At 37.7% G+C, this 26,798-nt stretch overlaps 1 protein-coding gene across 1 annotated transcript; it reads right to left on the bottom strand.

Annotated features, from left to right (window-relative positions):
* Positions 1–6,460: 6,460 nt before the first annotated feature.
* rps6ka2 (ribosomal protein S6 kinase, polypeptide 2) lies at positions 6,461–26,615 on the bottom strand. The gene is made up of 22 exons (XM_044136722.1): positions 25,952–26,615; positions 21,275–21,391; positions 19,837–19,918; positions 18,484–18,564; positions 17,696–17,775; positions 17,211–17,317; positions 17,089–17,126; positions 16,851–16,993; positions 15,386–15,456; positions 15,017–15,105; positions 14,572–14,636; positions 12,173–12,275; positions 11,856–11,998; positions 11,582–11,704; positions 11,121–11,210; positions 10,830–10,988; positions 10,255–10,416; positions 10,080–10,156; positions 9,592–9,709; positions 9,418–9,474; positions 9,017–9,097; positions 6,461–8,559 (listed from the first exon to the last, which is right to left on the bottom strand). Exons 1-22 carry the CDS (start codon positions 26,198–26,200, stop codon positions 8,410–8,412), a joined length of 2,385 nt encoding a protein of 794 aa, XP_043992657.1. The 5' UTR covers positions 26,201–26,615; the 3' UTR covers positions 6,461–8,409.
* Positions 26,616–26,798: the final 183 nt, after the last annotated feature.

Raw genomic sequence — 26,798 nt, 5'->3', positions numbered from 1 at the left:
TCAACATCCCTTTTCTGTTTCTGAACAGAAAAGGGATGTTGATTTCACCCCCACCCCTTTCTCTTTGTCCTTCTGTCACAGCTGACCTGTGCCTTCTCTCTGCGGGGCCTCTCCTGGTAGCGCCCAGCTGGCACACTGTGACACGGCTGGGCAGAGGCAGGAGCCAGTGCCAGCTCTACTGGTGCAGAAATGGGCACACCAGGCAGACAGGCCCAGAGTCAGCAGTGGCAGCATGCTATCCCCGCTGGCTGCTACATTCACAAATCACACATATGCAGGCATACATGCCACTGCAGCACAAATGCATGCAACACCAGCATCAACGAACCAATGCCAAATACGTTTGGTCTGACTGGGACCTAGTTAAGTAGGACAAAACATTTGTTTGCACACCAGACTTGCTGGTAAGCAAGCAGACACCAAAAATACATTGGAGGATACAATGCCCCACTAAAACACGGACAGAAAAATATAATCATTGTAAACATGGAGAATCCTGAATTTAAACTCAGGCCTGCTATCCACTGATTGATCTGGCTAGAAATAAACGTGTAAAATAAGAAATATTAACACACTTTACAGTGCTCTGAGTAAACATTGGCTGCTTCCAGTAATCAATGTCTGACTAAGCCCCTCGGAAAGATTAACCCCACCCTAGCAAGAGACACAGCTGAGTCTGGGGGTGTGTTATCAGAATTGTCAACTCTATTGATTTTCCAGACTCTGGTGACTTTTTTTCAAAACAACTAGTGAAAAGTCTAGCAACTCCTTTTCTGTATTGTTGGAGATGTTTATGGCAGTAACATCCTGCAGCTAGGCAGCAGTCTGCCTGTCCTGAGCGAGCTTTAGCCGCCATTATCTTTTCCCGCTTCCTCAGCACTGCAGCCAGTCTCATACTGTCATCCATTCAACAGTTTACCTCAAAGAGTTGCACAGAAATGTCAAAATTTGCAGAGAAGCATCTTTATGCTGCCTACATTACTATTCAGGCAGTTGATCAGCAAAAAAAGTTGATTTGTGGGTGAGTTTCACTTGATATGGACCTGCTCTTCTTTGACTACCTGCACATCGTTAACAATGTGAAGGACATTTATTCAGCAGCCTTATGATCCCAATCCAAATCCAACTGTCCTGCAAACAGATGTGTACCACTGCATTAGAATATCTTGCTGCTTAAAGTTTTTAGAGCTTACATTTAAATGGAAAGAAAAGTAGAAAGCACAGGGACCTACTGGCATAAATAGGTATGTATGTTTTATTATGACTCAAAGACTTGCAAATGGGAATTTCAAGACTGTCAGAGAAAAAAAAACTTGCTGATTTGAATTTTGTTTGATTGTCTTGAGTCCTTAGCCAGACTTTCATATTTGTATTTGTGTGTGTGTGGGCGTGTGCGTGCGTGGGTGTGTGTGGTTGTGTGTGTCTATTTTGACCTCTGTCACACAGTGAGACCACCAAATGTGCTCCAGTAGCCAGCCGAGCTCGGTGAAGCGGAGCCGATATGCTCACTGGCATTTCACGCACCCGAGTACGTGCATGTAAACACACACGAGCAGCCATTATCCAGCTGGAGTCCTGTGTGACACACACGTACCCACAGACATCCACTGAGATATGGAAATCGTGGTTGGGGTCGGATCCGCTAATGTACGCTTTGCGAAGCACCTCCACGCAGCAAAAGGAGCCTCTCAGCCACATCCCCACTGTCCTCACTCCCATCTCTGCAGGTTTGCCCATCCTTTGCCATTCCTAGGATCTGATGCGCACTTCCGCCTTAAAAAGTTGTACACCTCTTCCTTTGATAATCAAGGAGGAACCTAATTGAGCTCACCCATGCTGAAGATGCGCTCGCCTTTTCTTTTTTTTTTTTTTGCACACACCTTTTTTTTGTGGAGATGGGGGCCTATACTGTTTCAGCTCATCCAACTGTGTGATTCTCCTTTCCCCTTTCCAGTCCTGCCATCATCTCACTAATGGTGTTTCTATCTCTTCTCCATAGGAGGTAAATGAAGCTTTTAAGCAGGGAGGAGGGAAGGGGGACTGCTGAAAAGATTAATTGACTTTCTGTGGAGCTTCACTTATCCTCCACTGGCACCTTTGACTCGTGAGTGTATTTGTGTTTGGATTACATGATTATATCACAATTATTGTTGCAATTCGTGGTTGGCTTGAGACTGTGTCAGGACACATCAAGCTGTGTCCCATCAACCGTTTCAGCTACTGTGACTACCTTGGACTTTTATGCAAAAAAGCTCAAGTCTTGATGTCAAACTTGGTCAAAATATGAATATGTTTTTACAAATGAATAGTACAAATATAGGCAATTAGGAATAAAGTAAATCGGAAAATTACATTTGTGGCTAAATTAAATTAAGAAAATAAACGCACAACAATTGTTGAACATTATTAGATTACTGATGTCACTGTTGTGGCCAACTAAGTTCCAAAACAAGAAGCTACAAACACAAGTAAATCAAAAGTTGAAAAAGATCAGATAGAATTTGTATTTACATTAACATTATTATGTGGCTTTTATTGTTTCTTTGATAAAGGTTGAGATTCTGAGTCCAGCTGAGAATTAATTACGAGATGATTTCAATTCCCGCATCTAAGCAAACTTCAAAGTCGATCAATATTTTGTCGTATTAATTGTCGCATCGCTACTTACTCCAAATGAATTCTGTCTGCCCCAGATCTCCCTCTTTATGTATGTTTTTAGGTGTTGAACTCAGGAAGAGGTGTGGCGGGCTTTGTGTAAAGGTAAGGATAAAAAAAAAAGAGAGTTAATCACAGCGGATATCATCATTTCAATCTTAATCAACAGTACTGAAATTATGCTTTCTACATATTGTGCAGCTTTAATAAGAAGTGTGGTGGCGTTTTAAACAGACTAAATGAGAGATAATGCAAAGGGTGTGGAATATGCAGCACATTTAAAGGTGAACTTAGTCACACTGTATAAGTTGGCAATGAAATACCACCCAGTGATGGTACTTAATATGCATAAATAGGTGTCAAATGAAAAACGTCCTGCTTCAAACATTGACAAAAAGTCCTGAAATCAGCCTTTAATTAATGTATTGTTAAAAATGTTCAGGTTCTGACAGCATTTCTGTATCACGATTAAGTTTGCTTCAGTGTTTGTGAGAAATGTCTCACTTTTTCTTGCCAAGCGCCTTTTAAACATAGATGTCTCAGGTATTTATTTAATTTTTTTAATGGACGAACAAAGTGAAGGAATTTGCTCAGTGTTTACAGTTAGTGGGTGTTCAGTCACTTTAGCACCGATAGTTTTAAGGTGACAGACTCGCACATGGAGAAAAGTAAATGCGCCTCGGAACGTGTACTCGATAGTGTGATGAGAAAAGTCCAAATGTGTGAATGTTCAAAGGACGCCACTAAACACTCACACCAGCACAAACTCGCACATCTCCGCACTCTTCCACCCACAGCTGCACACCCTTCTCTTGTCCTGGTGATAATCTCTTTGTCAGGAGCCGTCTGTTGGAGATTTGTCCGTCTCATTCGGTGAATGTCCGAATGGCAGGTCGTGCTGTAGCGCCACAGGGTGTCCAAGGCTGTCTGTCACTATGCGTGTATGTGTGAGTGTGTGTGCTTCTAGTTTCATAGGTGGTGGACTCTCTGCTCCTGTCAGAGTCTGTATGTCGCTTGTCTTCATCACTCTATTTTGTAAAGTAGGAGGAATGTTGAACACAGTGAAAAACAGCTATATTTGCATCAAACAACATTGTAATTTGAATTTAATAACACGTGTACTGATACTTGTTCTGTCTGCCTGCACTCGTCCTTGTCTTATCTCAGCTACACGACAGCTTGTTATCAACTCTGCATTTTAAATGAGATGCTTTTTATGCTCACTTTTTTTGTCCTTATTGATACATTTATTTTAACTAATTAAAGAAGTTTAAAGAACATTCACATATTTTCTCTTGATGTTTTTCCCTCATTATTTGCATGTTTTGAATTATATTCCTCTCTCATGGGTGTTTACTTAAATTTTGCAGGGCCACCATAAGGGCAGACTAAATTGACAAGATATCAGCATCAAAAACTGATATCTCACATAAAAAAAAAAGTGGGATGGAAAAATTAAAACAGGTAAACAGATTTGTGCTATTAAAAAGGTACTGCAGATGTTTGTCTGTCGTGGCATGTGGGTTCTCTTGTTTGAAATCCTTGAGCCCAAATGTAACTAAAGTGTTTCAGAACAGTTTGACTGAGAGTATATTTACTAATAGCAGCTGGTATGCATTTTGTGAAGTAGTTAATCAAAATTTAGCATGCTCAAAACATTTTTTTTTTAATATATAATCCCACAGCCAGCTATCTAGAGTTATGTCATCCATATAACATAACTCTCCTGTCTTTTTCTTTGGCAGTGTACATTTGTCAGTAGAAAAAATCTACACCACTAATAAGTATCTTAATGTGAAAAAATAAGCATTATGCCTTTCAATTTTGAACATTTTTCTCGATCATATTTTCTTGAGCTATTCGCCAATCATCAACGTACACGCTATCTGTGTTGTGAAATAATGTTCATAAATGTTCCAATATAGTATGTTATTACTATGGTTATGGGAAAAAATGAACCCCTTGTGGTATGTTTGCCCTTTGGACGTCACATGAGTTAAAATGGCACATCCTTTAGGTTGTGCTAGGCTGTGTAAGTTCAATTGAGCTGGAGAATCGAGATTAAGCCTCAAGATATGAAGGAAACTTGTGCTGTGCAAATTGTGGGGGGATTGTTGTAATGACAAGGTGACTTGGGACGAATAAACGCTTAACTAAACAGTGTTAAAGTCCTTTAGCTTTGGGCTAACAGTGAATATAAACGTCAAATAGAGGTTAGTCTACTCAGAGATCAGCCAAATACTGGCTTGCAAAAAGGACTCAACCCCCAAGCTTTCTCATCAGCTGAGGCTGAGATCCCAAATGCAGAGAACTTGGTGAGTGAGAAGACATCATCCACTCAGAGGTCTATGAACTGCAGCCTGCCTTTCACCCAAGAAACTTTCAAGTCCCTCTCCAGAAGATCTGATCTGACCGGTGTGTGCAAGACATTCCATCAAACATTTTTGTAAGGTAAACTTTATGGGTATTTTTTCCACGTTATAATAGCAGATTCTTGATATAAAGCTTCTAAAATGAGAGCATTTTTAAAGTCCATTTACTTGGACATGAATAGTCAGTAGTATTAATTTCTTCAACATTAGTTTTGAAGGAAGGTCAGTGGTCCATTGTTATTACAAATAACAATGTTATTAAATGCCCAGAAATTAAGTTAGTACAGAAAAAGTTGGACGCTGAAGATAAAATAGCTATCACCATATAATTACAATGAGAATATTTATAAATGGGGAAAGCCTTGTATTTAAGTTTAAGGTTTCACTCCCACATATTTTTCAAAGTTCTCCCTTTTTTGAGCTCTGATATAAACTCTGACAAAGATGTAATTGTCAGGTTGAGTTATTGCTTCTCAAAGCTCTTATTTCTCCTCTTTTTCGCCTTTCATCTCTCCCCTCCCGACACCTTCTCTTTGCTCTTTCTGTTGTTTGGTCTCCTCTTGTCACTCCACTGCAATCATCCTCGCAGGGGGTCTTGTCATCTGTTTCTACTCATATCCTACAATCCCTTCTGCGCTGAGCACTACTGCACTTAAATGTCAGGGCTGATGAGATGGCCACACCCACCTGACACATCAGCTCAGCGCCTGCTAAAAGCTTTTATGGAGTGAGGGCCTGGTGGTTGATATAAATTAAAGAGTTTCATCCTGTTCCTTTTGGGGTGGTGGGGTTTTGGTGAGGGTTGGGGGTGTGGGATGTATGGCTTGAAAACAGACAACTTCTTCTCAGTGGAGCGTAGATAGAGAGTGAGGCAAACTGAGAGCATTCGCTGTGACTGGTTGCCATCTAGTGGCTCTAATACAACTTGCTCTGAAATCAACACTGGGAAGAAACATTTGGCAGAGTAAGATATTAATTTACTGAATATTGAACAGGCGATATCAACTTCATTTACACTTAATTATTATTACAAGCCCATTATGGAAACTAAAAAGTCTTTATCTATAGTTTTTCTTGTTAATATTGTCTCTTTTTTTTAAACCTTGGACGAGTAGAGCTGCACTGTACCAGATAAAATGTTCCTATGGTCTGTGTTACAAAAGAGGAATAATCCATAGGCAAAAAATGAACTGAAGATTAGCTTTATGAACACATCCTCATCTCCAAAATAGTTTCCTATAATAAAACATACTCTTTTGTTTTTCTTTCTCGTTTGAGGTGCTCCTGACCCTGTGTTCCTGTGCTTCTGTTTCTTTGCTCTGCCTCTTTACGTGATGCAGCCAGTGATGGATCTCCTGTTGCAATCAAATCTGTGTTCTCGTTATTCTTTTTCAGACCACTATTTCTGTATTTTTCCCCCATCTAAGTCATGTTCCCTTTGTGCTTTATTTACATGATTTTTTTATTCACATTTTAGTGGTGATATAACCCTGTAAAACAGAGCTATAAGTGATCTCTCAGTTTCACTGCAACAGGCTTGAATGCGTCTTTTAAGCTTTTTATCTTCAGATAAAAAGCTTATTTCTTCTGTGTGGCATTAAGAAATTAAACAGTGGACTGTCTATGTAAACGAACAGACTTTTCATTTAACTATTTATATTGTTATTCATATACTTTATTTGGAAAAACTTTGGCCTTTTTAGCCAGTCATTTCAATGCCTGACCAGGTGTAGACAGTCTGTGCAGTCTATAAGCAATGGATGAACAACATCTCATTATATTTACAGTTTCCTTAGAAACGCAAGCACAAAATTTACAGTCCGTGTCATAGTACAGCTTGGCATATATACACCCATTTTAACCTCTTCAATATTGAATTTGCATGACAGTATGTACAATCTGATTAGCAAACAATATATACAGCTTCACCTCCAACATGGGGCATATTGCACAAAATCTAAAGCAACTATTGTACACCTAAAGTATTGCATCGGTCCCACCTAAATTTGTTACAGACATGTAAAGTAACAGTTTATGCTTCTGAGAACATACAGTAGGATGTACACAATGTGCTACAGGTTCTTTTATTTACCATATTTGCTTTTCTTGGTTTTAGCATCCAATAGTGTTTGTGAAAAATTATAGTTTCCATTTTTGCTGGCAAAAAGTGCCACTGACGTCTGCATTTTGTAAGCCTCTTTATGGTCTTGACTTATGCATTCTGCTCCTCATCTTAATAGATGCAACCAGGACTGCAGCAATAAACAGAATAAACAAACATTTGGTACAAGTGTTCTCAAATATTGTGGCTCTGACAGTGTAATGAAAAAACAAGCCTATTGCTAGCCTTGGCAGAGGTCAAATAGAACAATGTATTCTCATATTCAGTGTTAATTTAACAATGCGTTGTTTTTAACTGAAGTGTTTGCAGACAGAAATGGGTTTACAGTATGGCACAGCTACTTTAACCCACCCAGTCTTATACCTACTTTCTGTTGTCTCAGTAAAATAGATCTGGGATACATAAAGAGTCAAATGCCAAAATTATGGAGACATCTATATATATATATATAGATATGTATATATATATGTATACACAAACACAACTATGAAGCCATACATTATGAAAATAAAAGTCCGAGCCATGGTTATCTCAGAACTACTTATCTAAGGATATTTACATGTCTTTCTTTAACATATTTTCATGCAAAACTCCCAAAATAATGGAAGAAAAATATTGCTATAATCAGTGCCACATTGAGTCAAAATATAAGCTAAAAAATCTTGAAAGAATTGTCTACTATGTGTTTTTTGTGGCACCAAAAAGTGATTTTCATTTTTATTTCCGAGTCCATTGTAACCCAAGTGCCTTGGGTTACGTTATGTGTAACCCAAGGCAGTTCCAGTTAAGCTGGGTGTATTGCACAGTGTATATAGCACAAAAGTATTCCCTCCCTGTCAACCTCTCCTTTAGGTTTGCTTGGATTAAAATGAGTACATGTATATTGTAGCTGAATGGAGGGCTTACTCCATGAAAGTGCTGTTATTGAATTAAGTATGAAATGGCTACAAGACAGGTCAGAAAGATCCAAAGGATCTATGAAGGCATCTGCATGTTAAAATTTAATTGTCTCCACTAAAGCCACTTTATTGTGATCATAGAGAAAAGTTCTGTATGAAGACATGCATAATAAGTGTTATGTCACAGTGTAAAATTAGCTAATTTTGATACAGTTTGGAAATTGCACTGAAAACCAAGTCAATCTTGATCCCTCTTTGTTAATTAGGCATAATTTTGTGCTTGCCAGAACATGAGTCTCTATGATGCAGGTCTTCATTGTGACTTAAGTTCCCCTTTCGCCTTTCGTTTCCAATATTAAAGTTATTCCTTTTCTTTAGGTTCCGAAGTGACACTTGAACTGCCCAGCTTCTTCATCTCTCTTCGCTGAGCCAGACTGGAGGACTGCACTGGTTCCAGGACTGGAGCAGGAGCGCATCGCTTCAGAGCAGAATATGTGGCAAACAGCGCCCCCTGGCGAGACATAAAGGGCAATGCAATTAGATGATCTGTCCAACAATCCAGTAAGTGGAAAAAGTGCCTTCTAGTGGATTCTGGAGTCAAATTGTTGTATGTCATGAGGTGTATGATGATAATATAATAAAGAACATACATACATACAAAAATAATTAAAGTATTTTCTTCTCGAAATCAATTTTCTTTCTTTAATTAAGGCATACATCAAATACACAGAGATGTTAAGATGATCATGTCAGCTAACAATCTGCTGCTATTTATTTTATGAATAGAAACAAACAAAAAGCTCAGTCTGGCTTATCAGTTCAACATGTTTTTGATCTAATAACATTTTTTTTGTTTACTAAATATTAGCCTTTTCTAATCACATATACAGGGAATTAAATTTTGGTGGTTAGCTTATAATGAGGCACAGTCACATATAGATAAAGAATGAAAGCAGAAAGGGTCTGACCTTGACAGTGAGAGCATCCTGCCTGGTGAGAGGTCTGTCAGAAAGCTGCTCTTTCTCTACAATCCACGGGTGCCGAAGAACCTAAAGAGCATCGCAGTAAAACCGATAATCCATTTTCAATCCATATTTAATAACAATTAGAATGACATTGAGAAAGAACATCATAAGCCATTGGCATCACACTGTAAGTACAGCATACTGCTCTGATTGAAAGTAAAATAAACTTATTAAAATTGTAGTAAATAAATTACTATAATTTATTTACTACAATTTTGTAGTAAATAAATTGCTATAATTTATTTACTACAATTTTTCGGCATTTTTCAACAGAAAAAAGAGTTAAGGACCTACACTGACTACCTGTTCATTGTTGGTGAGTTTATTTTAACAAAGCATCCTACCTGTGGGGCAGTAAGACGCTGGTGAGGATCCACATGGAGCATCTTTATCACAACGTCCTGTGAAAGAGGAACAGATAACACACAGGTTATGTTAGAATAACTTGACAGCATCAGTATCTTAACAAAAGGAAGAATGTTTTTTTTAATACATGTCAGAGAACATTAAGATGTAACCTTGGCAGCTTCAGACACCAAGTCCCAGTTCCCTCCTGTGATGACAACTTTCCCACTTCCAATCTGAGCCAGAATCTCCTCTGCGGTGTCATTAGGGCTGCTGGCAAATGGGCTGAAACTGAACAAGATGGAGAATTCTACAGTTATTCAATAACGTAGTGAATCAGTAGAAAAACAGTAAACTATTTTGGATAGCACTTTGGGAAATATGTATATTTGTAGTTTGTAGATACTATAAAGCTCTAATAGGGAACAAAGAAGGTGAATGGGAAAAGGGGTGAAATGAAACTCGTCCTCAGGTTGACCTTCTCTCTTATTGTCTGTTCTGCTTTTGTTCCAGGGGAGGTTATTTATAAGACTGCAGCAGTGGGATTATGGGCCAGGAATTATGACATTGCACAAGCTTAATACTGACAATAGACCAATAAATTGTATTTTTAAACACTGACAGCAGTATCGGTTTTCTTGTTTTTAAAGTTTACACTAACCCAGCTATCATTGTGTATAGGAGGATCCCCAGGCTCCAGATGTCACAGGCTGCATCGTAACCCTGTTTCCTTAAAACCTGAACACACAAAATACACATCAAGCACTTTGTTTTCTCGTGTTTGAATGTTGGGGAAATAGCAGATATTTTACAGTGCCGATCAGTAGCAACGGTACCTCAGGAGCCATGAATGTGGCTGTGTAACATGGAGTCATCAATAAGCCATTTTCAGCACGGAGCTGTTTGGCAAAACCGAAGTCGCATATCCTGATGGATTCTGGGAGTCCAGCCTCATCAGCATAGTGAATGTTGCTGGGTTTCAGGTCTCGATGAACAACCTGGAACAAAGCTAATCATCAACCATCCTGCATGCTTTCTGGTGTGCTTGGAGGTACTAATATTTTTCATTAGTCTGATGATGCAATAACTTTATGGTGTAAGCACAGCACTTTCCACAATTATCAGCAAGCCTGATGAATTGAGACGAGAGACATTTTTTTTATACCCCAGGTAAAAAGAAAGTAAAAATTTGAAATTCAAATTTTGGAGATAGTCTGATAATACAAATAGGAAATTGAATGAGGAAAATAATGGTGGAATTTTTAAATGTTATAGTGTGGGATTTTGCCAACACAGTGAAAGAGCAATTTATTTTCTGTGCAAACCTTCAGCAGTCATCCCAATAATTGTGGGACATACTGTATTTCCACAGTAATAATTTTTATAATTGTTTCATAACAGGCCATCTTACCCCCTGGGAGTGTAGATACTCTACAGTTTTGGTCAGTGTACAGATAATGTCTGACGCATCCCTCTCTGTGAAATTTGGCAGCCTCAGAACTTTGTCCAGGAGTTCATTTCCTCGCATTACGTCAAGAACCAAGAACACACATTGGCCATCGTCAAAGACCTGCATGTGGGGGGAGGAGGACATTCATATTTAAGACAAAAAAAAACAGGTCAGGTTAATATTCAGAAAATTAAAAAATCTGTAGCTCTGCTTGACATTTTATCTTTTCATCATGTTTTTGTTTTTACTTACATCTCTCAAGGTAATTATATTTGGATGCTGTCCATATCGTAAAAGGATTTCAATCTCCTCTGATGGATCTTTTTTGGCTCTGTCAATAATCTGATTTAATAAACAGGAACACAGAGTTTGTTATAACCTGCACAAACATACAACTATTTAATATGTTAGGGATATATTTTATTTGGTACTTCTAAAAATGCATCAAACAGATGTAAATGGATGGAATGGAAATGCCAGTGATTTTGTAAGTGGTTTCAACATTTCATGACGTGTTTTATCTATGAACCAAGGACATTGTTGTCTGTATCAAAGCCACTTTTGAAAAAGGAATGTTTTCATAAATTACAAGCAGTTTTTTAGAAAATGAAAACAGGACATTGTGAGCTAGTTTTCCTGTTTGTAGCCAAAACAAACTATCCTCTGCATTTCCAAAAGCCCAGTGAAAAGTTCATGTGAACAACTTCTCCTACCTTCACTGAATACTCCACAGCAGTAATTCTGTGCAGACATCTTTTGCGGACAAAGGGTCCTGACTGTTCGACTTCTTCCTTCAGTTCATACGTATCTTTGAAAGCCACATTGCTGCGGATATGCTGTTGGAGATCATCATGTCATTTTTATTATTCGTTTTAAGTAAAAATATCAGATAACCTGTCAGTTAGCGTCACATTTAATCATATATGTTAAATTTGTGAGTAAGTATAAATTGTTGTGTCATGAGATGTTTTGCTAAATGTTGCATACTTGCGCTATGGGGTTAATGTTCACTTCTTGCCGGGAAGGAACGACAGGAGCAACAGTAGCCTCTTGAGTTTGATTAGTGGCCACAAAGCTGAAACCACGAAACAACTGATGTGTGTTTGCACTTGGAGGAATCCCTGGAGAATCTGGAGATAGAACAAAACACAAAGATTTCCCAGCCAGTTGTGGTAAATCTATCTGTCTATCTATTTTATCACTGTATATACGTCTAGCAAGAGTTGAATCAAAATGATAATGGAATTGTTTTATTTTGAGTATGTTGTCGCCTCTCTGCATGTTCATGCATGGGTCTGAGTTACCTGTTGGTGTTCTGGAGGTGAACTCAGGATCAAAATGGAAAGTGTCTTCAGGTCTTCCAACAGTCGGTTTGAATGGAGGCCTCATCTCTTTCCTATACAGCTTCTATAGAGCCAGACAACAGCAATGTTACATGAGCAAAGAACCATCAGCTTTACTAAAGAAAGAAACATAATGATGTGGAATACTATGACTGCAGCTCATTACTGTAAGCAGATGAAATTGTTTTTGAAGCATGAAAACTGCTGTTCACAGCATCAAAGAAAATAAATTATATTCCAACTTTATGTGAAGTTGTTCATAACTGTAACTGCAATGTACACCAGAGTATTCACAGCCCTTCAACTTTTCTGTAAACTGTCCTTTTTTTAATTTCCCTAAATAAAATCCAGGGGAACAAACTGCTTTCAAATGTAAATTTGTAAACAGAGTGTGTAATTTAACCTTTGTATGAATTCAACTGCTCTACACAGGCCTCAGACATTTCTTGGGTTACATTAGTTAACAAACAGCATTGTGATGACTAAGGAGCAGAGTCACGTCATAAAATATGAAAATGAAAAGAGGTACAGCTGCACACCAACCAAGACATGCTCATCCACCTAAGCTAAGCTTGGATGAGGATAACATTAACCAAAGAAGCAGCCAACGTGTCTTTGGTATCTCAACATAGTTACCAAAGACATAGGGGAAACATAGTGCTGGGTTTCCCCATGGGATGTTTTTCTTCAACAAGGTCTGAGTTGATGTAAAGATAGATGGAGTAAACTACAGAACAATCATCAAGAAGAACATAAACTAACTTAATAGTAACACCGTGTCCTGAAAGTGATGCTGAAATGTAATTGGAGCAAAAACAAAGTAATTTACAAAACTCTAAATATCTAATACTACAAAAAGAGGACCCGCATTTATTATCCTGGCTGTTGAAAACTGAACATTGTTATTATTGATAATGGCCTTTAGGTGTCACTAGTGCAACATCTGTTGAGTATGTCTGGGCTCATTGGGGTAAAAATAGATTCCTGACACAGGCCACAAATACTACAAAGCTGTATTTAAGGTGGGGGTGCAGACCACTGCATTTCAGGCTGTGTCTGCTTTATAGAATTATGGAAGTAACTCTTTGAAAAAGAAGGAAAATTTTAAGACAGATTTAATAATCACAAACAATAACAGGTAAACCACTCACTCTGATAATGATGATTTATTTGAATGGTGTGGAGAAAAACATAGGTATCTTATTTTAGCAAAAACTGTCTGAAAATAGGAAAAAAATGTGGCTGAAAGGTAGTGAAGGTAATGACCAGAAGGTGATAAGGAACACAGGAACGAGAAGAGAGATGAGTAAATGCTGAAAGCAGAATATCGTGGATAGAAAAATTCAACATCACTGTTGACAAAGCTAGATGGTGGATTTCATTTCCATGCACTGGTTAGTTAAATGATTTCAATATAGCAGGACAAAAACAAGACAGATTCAGTAATTTATTTGCTAAGGTATGAAAACAGTTTTTAGAGGATTTTTAGACACAATTCTCAGCATATTCTCAATATCCCAATCAGTAGCAGTTATTTGGTACCGACTCTAATTTTAAAAGTATATCAATTAGCGTATATCCATAACATTGTTTGTCTCTGCTTTATTTTTGTTTAGTTATTCTTTTAATTGGAACATAATGTGTTGCTATTTTTATAATTGAACCTACTTGATGTTAAAATTTAGGTCCTGTTTAAGTTATTTTTTGATTCAATTATAAATCAGGACCGGGTGTGGATAGGGAAATTTAAAAACAAACTGTGGTTAATCACAGTTAATTCCTGATTTAACAGGCGTGATTAACTATCATATTAATTTGCGATATTAGAATTTACTGTATGACTTAAAACAGAAGAAGAAATCTGTAAGAAGACTGGTACTGATTCACAGCACTGCACAGTTAAAAAGTGCTTTGCATTTCATGTATGCAAAATTGTGAAGCCACTCAGTGAGTTTCAACTCTGATGTTATTCCCTAGTAGATGTAAGACAAATCCAAAGACAATCTTACCATGCCACATCTCCGGTTTTGATGCAGCATGGTTAATTAGACTACTTGAAGAGAATCTCAGTCAGAGCAAGGAGCATTACACTGCAGAGAATGATCCTTTTCAAGCAGCGCAGATCAAAGCAAAGGATGTCAAGGTTTCATGCTGACAGCACAGGTAATTTCCAAGACAGATCATATTGACATGAGCAAACTCTCTGAGCACAAGGCTTTGTGGTATGAGTCACAAAAAGTTGTTGGTAGGGAGTTTTTACTTACTAACTTTTATTTCATTTTGACTGTGTTCAACCATTTGCACATTGTTGTTGGCGTATATTGTAGCACATAAAAATGTGGTAAATCTAATTTACTTACATTCCAGTCAATTGATGCAAAAAAGCGATGTCTTTTAATTTCTTCCACTCCGTCTGGTCCGGCTCCTGTCAGTCACACAGATTGAAAAAACATGTAAATGATCACAGCTATGGAGGAAAACATCCCAAATGCACATTCTAATGCCTGTTTACTTGGCAGCTGATTAAAAATTAACTACAGGCTACAGTCAAGTGAACACCCTCACAACCCCCACCACCTTCAGACTCAATTAACAGAGACTGAATTGGTTATATTCAGGTGAAATATCACCTTTAGAGTCTACAGTAGGTTTATGGTTTCCTCGTTTTCGGAAACTGAAACTAAATGAAAGACGGCTTCATTTTTAGACCACAGCTCATTTGAAATAGGTTAAAACATAATCAAAACTAATGCATCACATTAGTGTTAACAGATCAATTATGTACGAAGCTTTTGAACAGCAGACCTAGACGATTGGCAGGATTCCTCTTGAAGAGTGCTCTCAATAAACTCTGGACTTCAGGGCTGAGGAACTGTGGCATTCCAAGCTTCGCCCTGAACAGACAAGACACAAACATAGACAATTAGCATACTAACAAACAGAATCAACACAGCAACATACAGATGGTAGAGAAAATGATAACTGTTAAATTTAAGAACAGGGCCTCACATCCAATTATAGGACCCAGTCAAGAAGAAAACCAACTAAATGTCAATAAACACTGAATTGTTTTAGAATAGAATGAATTTTGCCCAAGGTTAATTGGAAATTATTCAATAAAAAGGTTTAAGCAAGTTTTTAGAGACAGAAGATGTGAAAAGATTTTGTTCTTACTTTAAAATAAGCGCCATTGTTTCCTTCCGATCTTTTCCTTGGAATGGCAAAGATCCAGTCAACATTTCAAACTGGAAAACAGAACAAACATTTAACTCATCTAATAAAACGTAGGCTGCATGTGGCTTTCTGCGGGTGCTTTATAAGTGTGGTTTCTATTGTTAAATGTTAAACTAAATTTAACATTTATTTAACCTTGAAAATGACCGGGTTAAATGAAATTACTGTATGATATCAAGATCCACAGAACCAGCTCTACAAAATGTTTTACTATGGATTTCCAGGAAGGATGTTTAAAGAAAAGAACCACTAGGTAAATAAGATCATAATATTTTTGGGTTCATCAAGCAAAGACATTCCAGAGACACTTTCACAAGAACCTGAAATAGTTGGAAAACAACAACAATTCTTTGTCTGGGGCTATTGTTCTCCTCTGGAAAAGAATAGAGTGGCAACTCCAGGTTTGAAGCAAACTTCTGTCTCAAAATGGAAGAGACCTCAAAGTATTTTTCAGATTTATGAGGGCATACAAGAGGGAGATTGACAGGGGGTTTGGGGCGTAGAAATGTTTTGATTCTGTGTTGTTGTGAAGAGAGAGTTCAGCCAAAAGGCAAGTCTGTCAATTTATCTGTTGAGCTACAGCTCAGCCCTCAATTATGGTCACAAGTTATTCGTTGCTAACCAAACAGTCTGCAAACACTTTAAACACATGAATAATGGACGATATGTCTGAAAACACTTCATTGTTCTGCGTGAAAATGGTTAAAAAGGCAGCTGGGGAGGATGGATGGATGGATGGATGGATGGATGGATGGATGGATGGATGGATGGATGGATGGACGGACGGGCGGACAGGCTCATTTTTAACTGTGTAAATGTGTAAAAACCAGCTTTTGAGTGCTGCTTTGTCTAGATCACAGGCGTCAAACTCAACCCCTCTGTTTGGTAATGTTCTTTAATAAAACATCACAAAACAACTGTATTTATATTAAAAGTAACTTACACACCGGTTAACTAGATTTAACAGTTAAGTACTCAAAAAAAGTCACTTTTGCATAACATTCCACCTATAAAGCAATTGGTTACACTTCATTTAATTTATGGCTGAGGGGTCACAAATACAATGCATGTTTAAAATTAATTTTACTGAATTTTAATTGTGAAAACCTTTGTGTTGGTCTATCAAATAAAAATCCTAATGAAGTAAAGATTTGTGTTTATAATGTCCCAAAGCATGAAAAAGTGTGAATCCTTTTGCAACACTTTTGTAACTGAGCATTTTCACTGAAATGAGGAAGTCACCCCAGTTCTACATTATTTCTGACGTAAGTCTGACCTTACTGTAAGTTGTTTGAAGTCTATTATCATTCCACACAAATAACAAGTAGCACTTCAATCTGAGGTAGTGAAAGCAAACAAATACTCTTCCTATTCATATTTGTATGTTTAATTGAATAATTCTCACCATCAGGACCCCAAAGGACCACCAGTCTGCACTTTGTGTGTGTCCTCTCCTGTTTACGACCTCAGGAGCCATGTACTCAATGGTCCCACAGAAAGAGTATGCTCTTTTATCATGGTCAATGGCTTCCTTACTCAGTCCAAAGTCTGAGTGGAAACACAGACGCAAAGTAAGACAAATATGGACAGGAAAAAAAAAAACATTCAAGGATTAAAGATTGTTTACAGCTGTGTATTCTGACCTGTGATCTTTATGTGTCCCTCCTCGTCCAGGAGAATACTGATGAAAAAAGACAAACAACATTAAGATTTAGTTAAATAAACATCCATAGGAAATTAAGCTTTTATAGTGTATGTTATGTACTTTTCAGGCTTAAGGTCTCTGTAGATTATCCCTAGACTGTGTAGATGGTCCAGGGCCAGGGCCAACTCTGCAAGGTAAAACTTCACATCCTCCTCTGTAAACATTACCTAAGCAAATAAAGAATATGTAGTCACAGTATATTGGGGTACAAGTAAAAAATAAATTAATTAGACATGTTAATAATGACCTGAAGTGGTAAGAAAAGTGAATTGCTCCAGTGCCATAAGGCTGACTTTGTAACATTTTAATACATATATTTGTTCTTTTATTGCGCTCCGACAATTGTTCCTGGTTTTTAGGTTAAAAAAGCTGCTTACTTAACCTAAAATGGTTTCCAACTGCTGCAAGAAATTGAAAAGATTTTGACCTCAGAAACTGAAGATGTTATCTGAAAATACTCACAAAATTGAACCTAAGTAATTTCAAATACATGTTGTGTTTATTGGTATTTTATTTCTATTTCAGGAAACTGTTTGCAAGCCCACCTCCTTTGATAGGCGAGTGAAAAGATCTCCGCCTCTCAGGAAGTCCAGGATCAAATAAAGCTTTCCTTCTGTCTGAAAGGCTAAACACAAACATAGATGCACAAGTTTCACAACACACATTTAGCTTGTATTATTGTAAATTTATTACACTCTCTTTCATTTTGAGGATGTAATCTTAAGAAATTATTGCAGTGTGCATAATTCTCTGCATGCTTGCACTGTGATAAAGTATTTAATAGATAAAAGACAATATTTTCTTTTTCTTATGAAGAGAATGAATATTAATCAGAATATTTTCTGAATTATTTTACTTTTAGAATCCCTGATGACTCAAATTATCAACTGAAATCTCACAACAGCCAAAATTAGAGTTTGAAAACAAATGTGAGCCAGATGGAATAATCTCAGGTTTCCTGACAAATATTGTGTGGATGTACTATAAAATACATTGATATTTTTCTCAGTACACTGACATTTAGGTATTAAAATGGAATTCTACTTAATTTGGAGGATTAGGTAGATTAGTAGAAATATATACTTATCTATATGTCATATGAGTTTACTGTTTTTAAACTGAGTTGCTAAAATAGCAAAGTGTTTTGATTATTCTGACTTATTGAGATGCAACCTTATGTCCCTCCTAAATTGAAGTATTTATTAAGCATTTACCACAGTGCAAAACTATGACTGACACATTTTCTTCTCGCTATGCACAATATTTAGGTTTTAAATTATTTCTCTATCAAATACAAAAACGTAAAGCTGCAGAAGTACAATATTCGACTTACCATAGTGGAGTTTAACAATAAAAGGGTGATTAACTTCTGCCAGAATGTCTCTTTCCATCTTAGATCGGACTCTATCCCGCACTAAAAACAGAAAATAATGTCATTAAGTGAATTGTAAATATCTCTAAATTCTTCAATATTACTAAATACTTTATTGATTCATTGACATTTAATGCCACAAAACTGTTGGCCTATTTTCAAAATCACAAAAACAGAATGTTAACATGAAACATTTGGGGTGAAAAATGTTTAAAACATGCTATAGTGTCTTCTATCTATTTTAACGTGCTGCAGATGTCTTTACATAAATAATAAGGCATGTAGTAATCAAAAGGCATGTGATTCCACATAAGGTCAATAGATTATAGATTACTTAAAGACAGCAAAACAAAACTGAAAACTGACAATAAAGACTGAAAAATGTATTTGTTTTTCATCACTATCATTATGCTCAAGTTGCTGAGACATTCTTCCAAAGAGATAAAAAAAACGACTGTATTTTACATCAAATGAACGCTGACGCACATAATTCAATTTACAGAATGCCTCTGTGATGAAAACAAATCCCTGGAGCTAAAGCAGACATTCTGCTCCAAAAGCCTAGTAAAAAGCTTCTGAACATTGAAGTGACACAAAATACAATGAAGGAGCTTCCATACTGCTACAGAGCTGCAAAATTATAATCAGAAACAACAGAAGCTCGTTTTACTCTTCAACATGCAGCAAATAGTTCTACATATTTACTCCCATGTCCTGATTACTTATTACATAGTTAACAGATTTCTGTATGTAGTTGAACACAGTACAAACCAAGTATCTTCCTAACTGGCCACTGTAAAGTGAACTTGCTCCTGTGCAAATTAAGACAACCTCTATACTTCACCATCTCTCTCCTTGACAGGATGAGATTGAGATTCTTCCGGTTCCAGGGTGTGGGTAAAGAGGATTAAATCTTGTACAAAAACTCTAGATTAGTACATGACATCTGAACCTGCTTCACTCTGGTTCATGTTAATCCCAGCAGATGTTAAAAAAATGTTTTTCTCAGGAAGAGCACAAACTAACCTGTTTTACATCAAATCCCTTGAATGTAGGGCATGCAAATTTAGAAATCAAACAGCCATATAAATAAAATAATTTACACACAAAACCTCTTTTAATATTGGTATATTAGCACCTCCATAATAGAGACGTTTTGTAATGCAATACATATAGTGACCTAGCCATACAACAAAATGAATAGGTAAGTTGTTACTTTAAATTACATGTGAATAAATAAATAAATTGAGACTTAGACTTGATGTTTCTGTACAGCTTATAGGTGTGTTCACTCATTGAGTTTCCTTGTATCACCTTTCAGAGTGGCTTTCTTCAGGACCTTCATGGCGTAGAGTTGTCCTCTGTCCACCCCTCTGATCTTTCTAACCAGGAACACCTTGAAATAAGTAGCATGTGCTACAAGTTACCTTATGGTAGTCATACTCTTCCTAACATTTCATAAAACATGAATAAAGCATTTGTAAGCATATAAAACAATAAAATCAAAGCGGTTGCCAGAATGTTAATTGAAATACAATCTACATTAGCCTAAAATTTGTAGGTGGCAAACTTGAAGGTCATTTGCTTCCATTGTGTTTTGCAAACAGAAATGTAAATTGCTGTCTTGGAGCTGCAGCAGCTATGATTTAAACAAGGTCTGTCAAAGGACAGCAGTACACTGAGCCATGTAAGCAGCCAATCCAGGCCACACTGAGACTCGACCTCAATTGTCTGCTCGCAGCTTTGTAAACAGCATCCGCTTGCCAATGACTGCCAGGGTTGAATGTTTGGCTAATGCAGACCTCTAATCAAGTGAGTCTGTGTTCTTCTACTCATTTAAATAAGCCTAGTGGTCTATGAAGCTGTTGTCAAGGGAGCTAATCTACAGATAATTGGAAATGGGAGGCTTATCATTAGCAGATGACTTGCTGGTGAATAAACACACAAACAAGCACACTCACACTCCAGTCAAAAGTAAGATCATAACCCCTTTTCTCTGTGTTGTGTATGTTTTGTGTATATTTAGTTTAATTTATTTCTTATGTTTTGACATGGAAAGAGAAAGAATTATATATATACATATATATATATACACAACCCAGACATAATCTTAACCAAATGTCAAAATCTTTTTCAAAATTAATATTCATAGTTTCTCTAATGGGGCTGCACAGTGGCGCAGTTCGTAGAGCTGTTGCCTTGCAGCAAGAAGGTCCTGGGTTCGATTCTCGGCCGGGGATCTTTCTGCATGGAGTTTGCATGTTCTCCCTGTGCATGCGTGGGTTCTCTCCGGGTTCTCCGGGTTCCTCCCACAGTCCAAAAACATGACTGTCAGGTTAATTGGTCTCTCTAAATTCTCCCTAGGTGTGAGTGTGTGTGTGCATGGTTGTTTGTCTTGTATGTCTTTGTGTTGCCCTGCGACAGACTGGCGACCTGTCCAGGGTGTACCCCGCCTCTCGCCCGGGACGCAGCTGGAGATAGGCACCAGCAACCCTCCTGACCCCATTTAGGGAAGAAGGGTGTAAAGAAAATGGATGGATGGATGGATAGTTTCTCTAATTAAACAAAATAATTGTCCACCTTCTGTATAACATTCCAAATCTGAACATTTGACACACATTACTTACTTTAATTAATGACCTTCAGAATGTCTTTAAAGGATTATGATACATTAGTCAAAATCACTTTTTCTTCCTAGAATTTCAAATTTTTCCTGTTTCCAGGTATCAGTTACTGTATCATGTTTTAGTACCTTTCCATAGGATCCCTGTCCAAGCACCTTCAATAACTGGAACTGAGACGGGTCTGCTTTTTCACAACCTTCCTTAACATGGTGGCTGATGTCAATCTCTTTAAGTACACTGTCATCCTGAGAAAAGAAATTCAGATATCATCATTTGCACTTTATTTATTCATTCAGAAGCTGTGTTTGTACAACCTGATTGACAAAAACAGCTTGACAAGACAGAAACTAAATGGAATCTAAACTAAATGGATACAGAAATGGCCCAAGTTATTAATTAGTAATATTTAATTTTTTTATTATTATTCTGAGGCTTCTTGCAACCATCACTTTATCTGTTTAAGGTGATGTGAAAAAGTGTTTGCCTCCTGATATATTTATTGTTTTTGCTTTTTTTCTCTAATGGATAAAGATAAATTGAGTAAATACAAAAAACAAGTTTCAAATAATGATTTTATTCATTAACGGAAAAAACCAACAGGTGAACCTAAAACCTTGTTGCCATGGCAGCAACAGCTTACATCGATCAAGGGTTTGTGATATCTGACAATGAGTCTTTAATATCAACACCAAGGAATCTTGTGTCAATATCCTTTGCAGAAATGTTTTAATTAATTTCCATTGAAGGGTTTTTGAGACTGAACAATATCTATCTGAATTTGACTAAACTCTAGACTTTGGCTAGGCCACTCAAATTTATTTAGGTTTTTCTCAGTACTTTAGAGGTGCCCTTGCTTCTGTGAAGTAAATCTTTGTTATCCAGCAGAATCAAAGTCTAATTGAACTTAAGGTCAGGTACCGATGCCTGAAGATGATTCTTATAGCAAGTTGTCCAGATCTTGATGAAGCAAAGCATTCCGAACCCTCACAGGTTTGACTCTGGTCTGTGTCTGAAATGCCATGTTGGTTTTAGGTAAGATGTGACGTGACACATCAAAAGGTTCCTCTTTTGAATGCTTCCCCAAAATACTTGATGTTTATTGGTCAATAAAAGATGGTAATTTCTGTCTTTTGATCAGCAGGGATTCTGGCCTTGGAACTCTTCCAGAGACACCATTTTACACAGTTTCTCCTTCTTATTGGTAGATCTTGAACGCTGACTTTAACTGGGACAAGTGAGGCCTGCAGAGGTTTAGATGTTGTTCTGGGTTGTGTTGACCTTCTGATCACCCCTTGCTCCCCTACTTTTCCTTTATTTTCAGCAGTCAGAAGGGCTCTATTTAAATGATTTATTATATCTGCAGGTCAGGTAGAAAAACACACCTGGGTCTGACATGGGAAATCTAGCTCAGTTTTCTAAAAAAAAATTGTTTCAATCACAGTTAATTCCTTCTTTAAAATTGGGACATTTACTTTTTTCACAAAGGGCCAAATGGGTTTAGATAGCCTATTTGACTTAATGAATGAATTAATCATTCTAAAACTACTTTTTATATCTACTCTGGTTATCTTTGTCCGATATTACAATTTGCTTGATGACATAAAACATTTAGGAATGGCAATCAAACAATACCAGAAGAAATCTATGAGGAGCAAATATACTTTTCTCAGCATTGTACGTTTATCTCTCCCAAATGCCTAATTGTTGTAAAATTAGGATGCCCAGGTCTCCATCTTTGCCTGCCAACTAGCTTACATTGAACACAACATCAACTCTTTTCCCTGCTGGTGGTGGGCCAACTTCCAGGATGCCTTCTGTTGGCTCTTTGGGTCTCTGCCCTGCTAATCCCCGGTAGCCAAGGCTTGACCACCAGCGGCTCGGCAGCATTTTACACATCTGTTGCTGAGACAACCAATTCTCTATTGTCATAAGAGGCTGAATAATGTGCTTCAATAAATATACTGCAGTTTATTACAGGAATAATAACCATTCTCGTGCTAATTACTAACAAGAGAAATGTTTAAAATTCCAATGAAGCAGGAAATAAAATTGTGGGATCAGTTTTTGCCAGGACAGCAAACTACTCTAATGCTATCTTTGTACTGTGTTTACTTAGGCTCTGACAGAATAAACATCATTTGTTGTAATAATCTCCAGTAACCAAAAACATGCATCATGTTAGATACAAATACAAAATACAAATAAATGCAATCATTTAAGAAATTATTACAAATGTTCCATGTTTTTTATTGTTTCAGAAGGTTTTAAGACTTATTTCTTGCTTATTACTGACTTAAAAGAAATAGCATCTTTCCACACTTTTGCTGAAATGTAAATATATTTTGCTAATGTCAGATCATATTAATTTGAAGTTAAAGCTATTTGTTGCAGATGGGATTATAAACTCAAGTAAGCACAGTCATTTAAAAATTTTGTTTGTTAGTTTGCATGATAATAAATTATAATAAATGACTTCTGTTGTAACTCACAAGCTTGCAACAGTAAACTTGTGGAAGTTCAATAAACCACCATAATGACTTTGTCAGGGAAGTAATTAATCTTGCATGAAATGAATTTGGTTAAACAGCTCCTAAACTTGTTTTATATGTGATCGTTAAACTTAATTCAGTTTTAGCAGACCAATACAAGAGGTCAAGCCAGTGTCAGTGAGACACGTCTGTGTCAAATTCATAAGAATATCTTCTGACAGAAAAAATAGAAAAGCATGTGAAATGCGTATAAGCTGCTCAGTTTTTAAAAGGGAAATGGATGTGTTTCCAAAAAGAATATTCACGTAAGTGTTAGAGTGTGCGATCACCCAGGAGGCTTTTGCACAACAGCTTTTAAGCCAAACATCCAGCTCTTAGTCAATTGATTTATTGAAACTGGACAAGCACAAACAGGGAATGGATTTGATTCTGGACACTAAAAATGCTTTCTGCATTTTGTTAATGGTAGTTTTGCCCCAAAGCAATCTAACATTGTTCTCTAGTTCTCAATAAAGAGATCTGTAATACACAGACCTCTTTGTAGATCTCCACTCTCATTTACCAAACTCATTAACTAAACTTCACTCTCATTTTACAATATATTAAATCTGAGACCAAACATTCATTAGAAACATATTTACTGAGGTAACAGTTGATAAATCCAAATGGATTTCCTTTTGGCCTCCCCTGAAATTCACAAGAAGGGTCACATACTGCTCAAAATGTAGAATGTAGATTGTATGATTATTTTTTTAATTGTTTATATCTCCATTGGGATATTTGTCAGCACAAAGAAACAAAGGCTGTTTAATGTTAACTTGGCATTCAGCTTGCTATTCATTCTCAACAAGCATTCATTAAGTTCGTCATGCTGTGTTTCTGTGTTACATGAGGATTTTCATCATACTCGTTTTAAGGCACGAATCAATGAAAAAAATATCAGATTGAACATGAAGCCTATGCAGATTTTCCCCATACTTCAATACCATACCCCATAAGAAAAAGGAAACAGGAAGCACTAATAACACCTCTGGCCCAAATAAGTTTATATAAAAGTCCTTCAGTGTGTCTAGGCGTCTACCAGATTATGCAACACAGTCTCACTCCCGACTCGTCATATTGGATTATGCCATAATAATTCAATAGTCCATTTCATTGTACCCGTGTGTTTGGTGTCTCCTAGGTGATGAACCTCCTTCCACCTCAGTTATAAATCTTTGGCAGTCTCTAACAAGTTTACTTGCAGCATTATAGCTTACAGGTGCAGCATGATACTGACACCACTATGTTGGGAGAAAGGTGTTTCAGGAGTGATGTGTAGTGTTAGTTTTCCATCACATACTAAGAGATGACTTCTGTGAGAAAACTGTTTAGCTGTATCATGTTTAGGAGTATTCAGAATAAAGAAGGACAATGGTGTACAATGCAAACCTCTGTGGCAATCTCAAGTCTTTTGCAGCCTTCAACAGATTCCCACTGAGGACTCTTTCTTTCTTTCCATAAACTCTGACCAAGTTCCCTTTGCTTGCTAAAGAAAAGCGTTCACACACGTTTTGCATGGAAACTTCAAAGTTCAGTTTTGATCTCATATCACTGAATAGTTGATTGCTAAAAAAAAACTCAATAAAATACTTTCAGTTTGTGGTTTTAACATGACAAATGTAAAGTTTAATGTTCATGAATATTTGTCATCATGGAGGGCAGCAATTATCATCCAGAGATCTAGACAGTCACTCAAACAATAATCAAATGGTGACTCAAGCTGATCTAGCAGCATTCACAACAGGAGGTCATGGAGAATGTTTTACTGCATTTACAGCTCAGGCATGTAGGCAGGTGAGCTGGACATCTCACACTGTGACCCTGCTGGTGTGTTTGGGTTATAAATAGAACTCCACTGCTATGGCTGTCAACTGAATCAATCTGTCTAGATCCACGTATTGACCAACCTGCCTGCCTCTGCTTTGTGTTTCCCTGTATGACAGTGTGTCCTACACCCAGCCTCACACACCCTCTCTCTGCCAAAACACATCTCCTGTGGGCCTCAGGCTTTGCTTCTTGGCAGACAGAGAGAAGGGCAAAAACTAGCACTGCTTTCAGAATAATTCAGCAACACTTTTCACACCAGTGAGCTGTGAGTCAGCTGTCTGTGTTTATGTTTCGGGATATTGCCTGTCCAGTTCCACACATCAGTATACACACCCAACACACATACACAGGTCCCAATAGTGATGCAGCTGCTTTCACACGTGCATGCTTCTCGTGTCTGATCAGACTTAAAAAAACAAAACACGCCCAGCTGACAAAACGACTAACCTCCAGCTGACAGAACCCAGCGCTGTTCTTGTTCCGCGCTGCTTTGTTCTTTAGGTAGATGGAAAACCATCTCCGCACTGTAAATTTTCGCTTGCTTGTATCCATGGTAACGATCAGACCCGCGCATCTATCCCATAATGATGGACATTTCCGTGTAGGAGGAGGGGGGCTCCCCAAGATATAGGCGCAGTAACACACGGCTCTTCTTTTAGGCTCCCTATTTGTCCCGCAGTTTCCCTGTTGGCGCATCTTCAATGCAGCGGTCGCTCTGTGGTGTCTCCATCCTCTGCGCTCTCCGCTGGTGTATCTCAGCTTCGGCGGGAACCCAGCAACTGAAAGCGAGTTGTAAGAGAGCTGTTAATCCACGCAGCGGATTGATGACTGCTGCTTGGTTTAGGAATGCCCTGTGTGTTTTGCAGCAGGCTCGCTGCGTAAGAGGCTGCAGGGGTAGAGGTGACGAATAAATCCGTTCCGCTGAATCAGGAGAGTGCGTGCGGCTCCCTTCTCACGTCTCTACCTGTGCATGTTTGTGTTCATCTTCCGCTCTCTCTCTTTATCTCTCTCTCTCCCACCCTCTTTGCGAAACAAGGGATTGTCACTAGTCACATTGTGCGCCACAGGGAAGCTCACCGACCCCTCCCCATTTGTCTCCCTCCTGTTTCACCTCCTGTCTTTCCCAACAGCACACAGCAACAGCTGGTGAGGTCACATGGTGCAAACCTGCAACCTCTCCCTGGTTGCCTTTTCTCCTTTGCAGCATCCGCACTCAGATTTAGAAAGCGTATTTTTATAACGAGACAGCAACATGTCAACATGCAAAAATACGACAGCGTTAGAATTCAATACA

This window comes from Gambusia affinis, linkage group LG02 (genome assembly GCF_019740435.1).
Source record: "Gambusia affinis linkage group LG02, SWU_Gaff_1.0, whole genome shotgun sequence".
Taxonomy (NCBI): Eukaryota; Metazoa; Chordata; class Actinopteri; order Cyprinodontiformes; family Poeciliidae; genus Gambusia; species Gambusia affinis.
The sequence above is the reverse complement of the archived record's forward strand: the minus strand, read 5'-3'. Positions and strand labels throughout refer to the sequence as shown.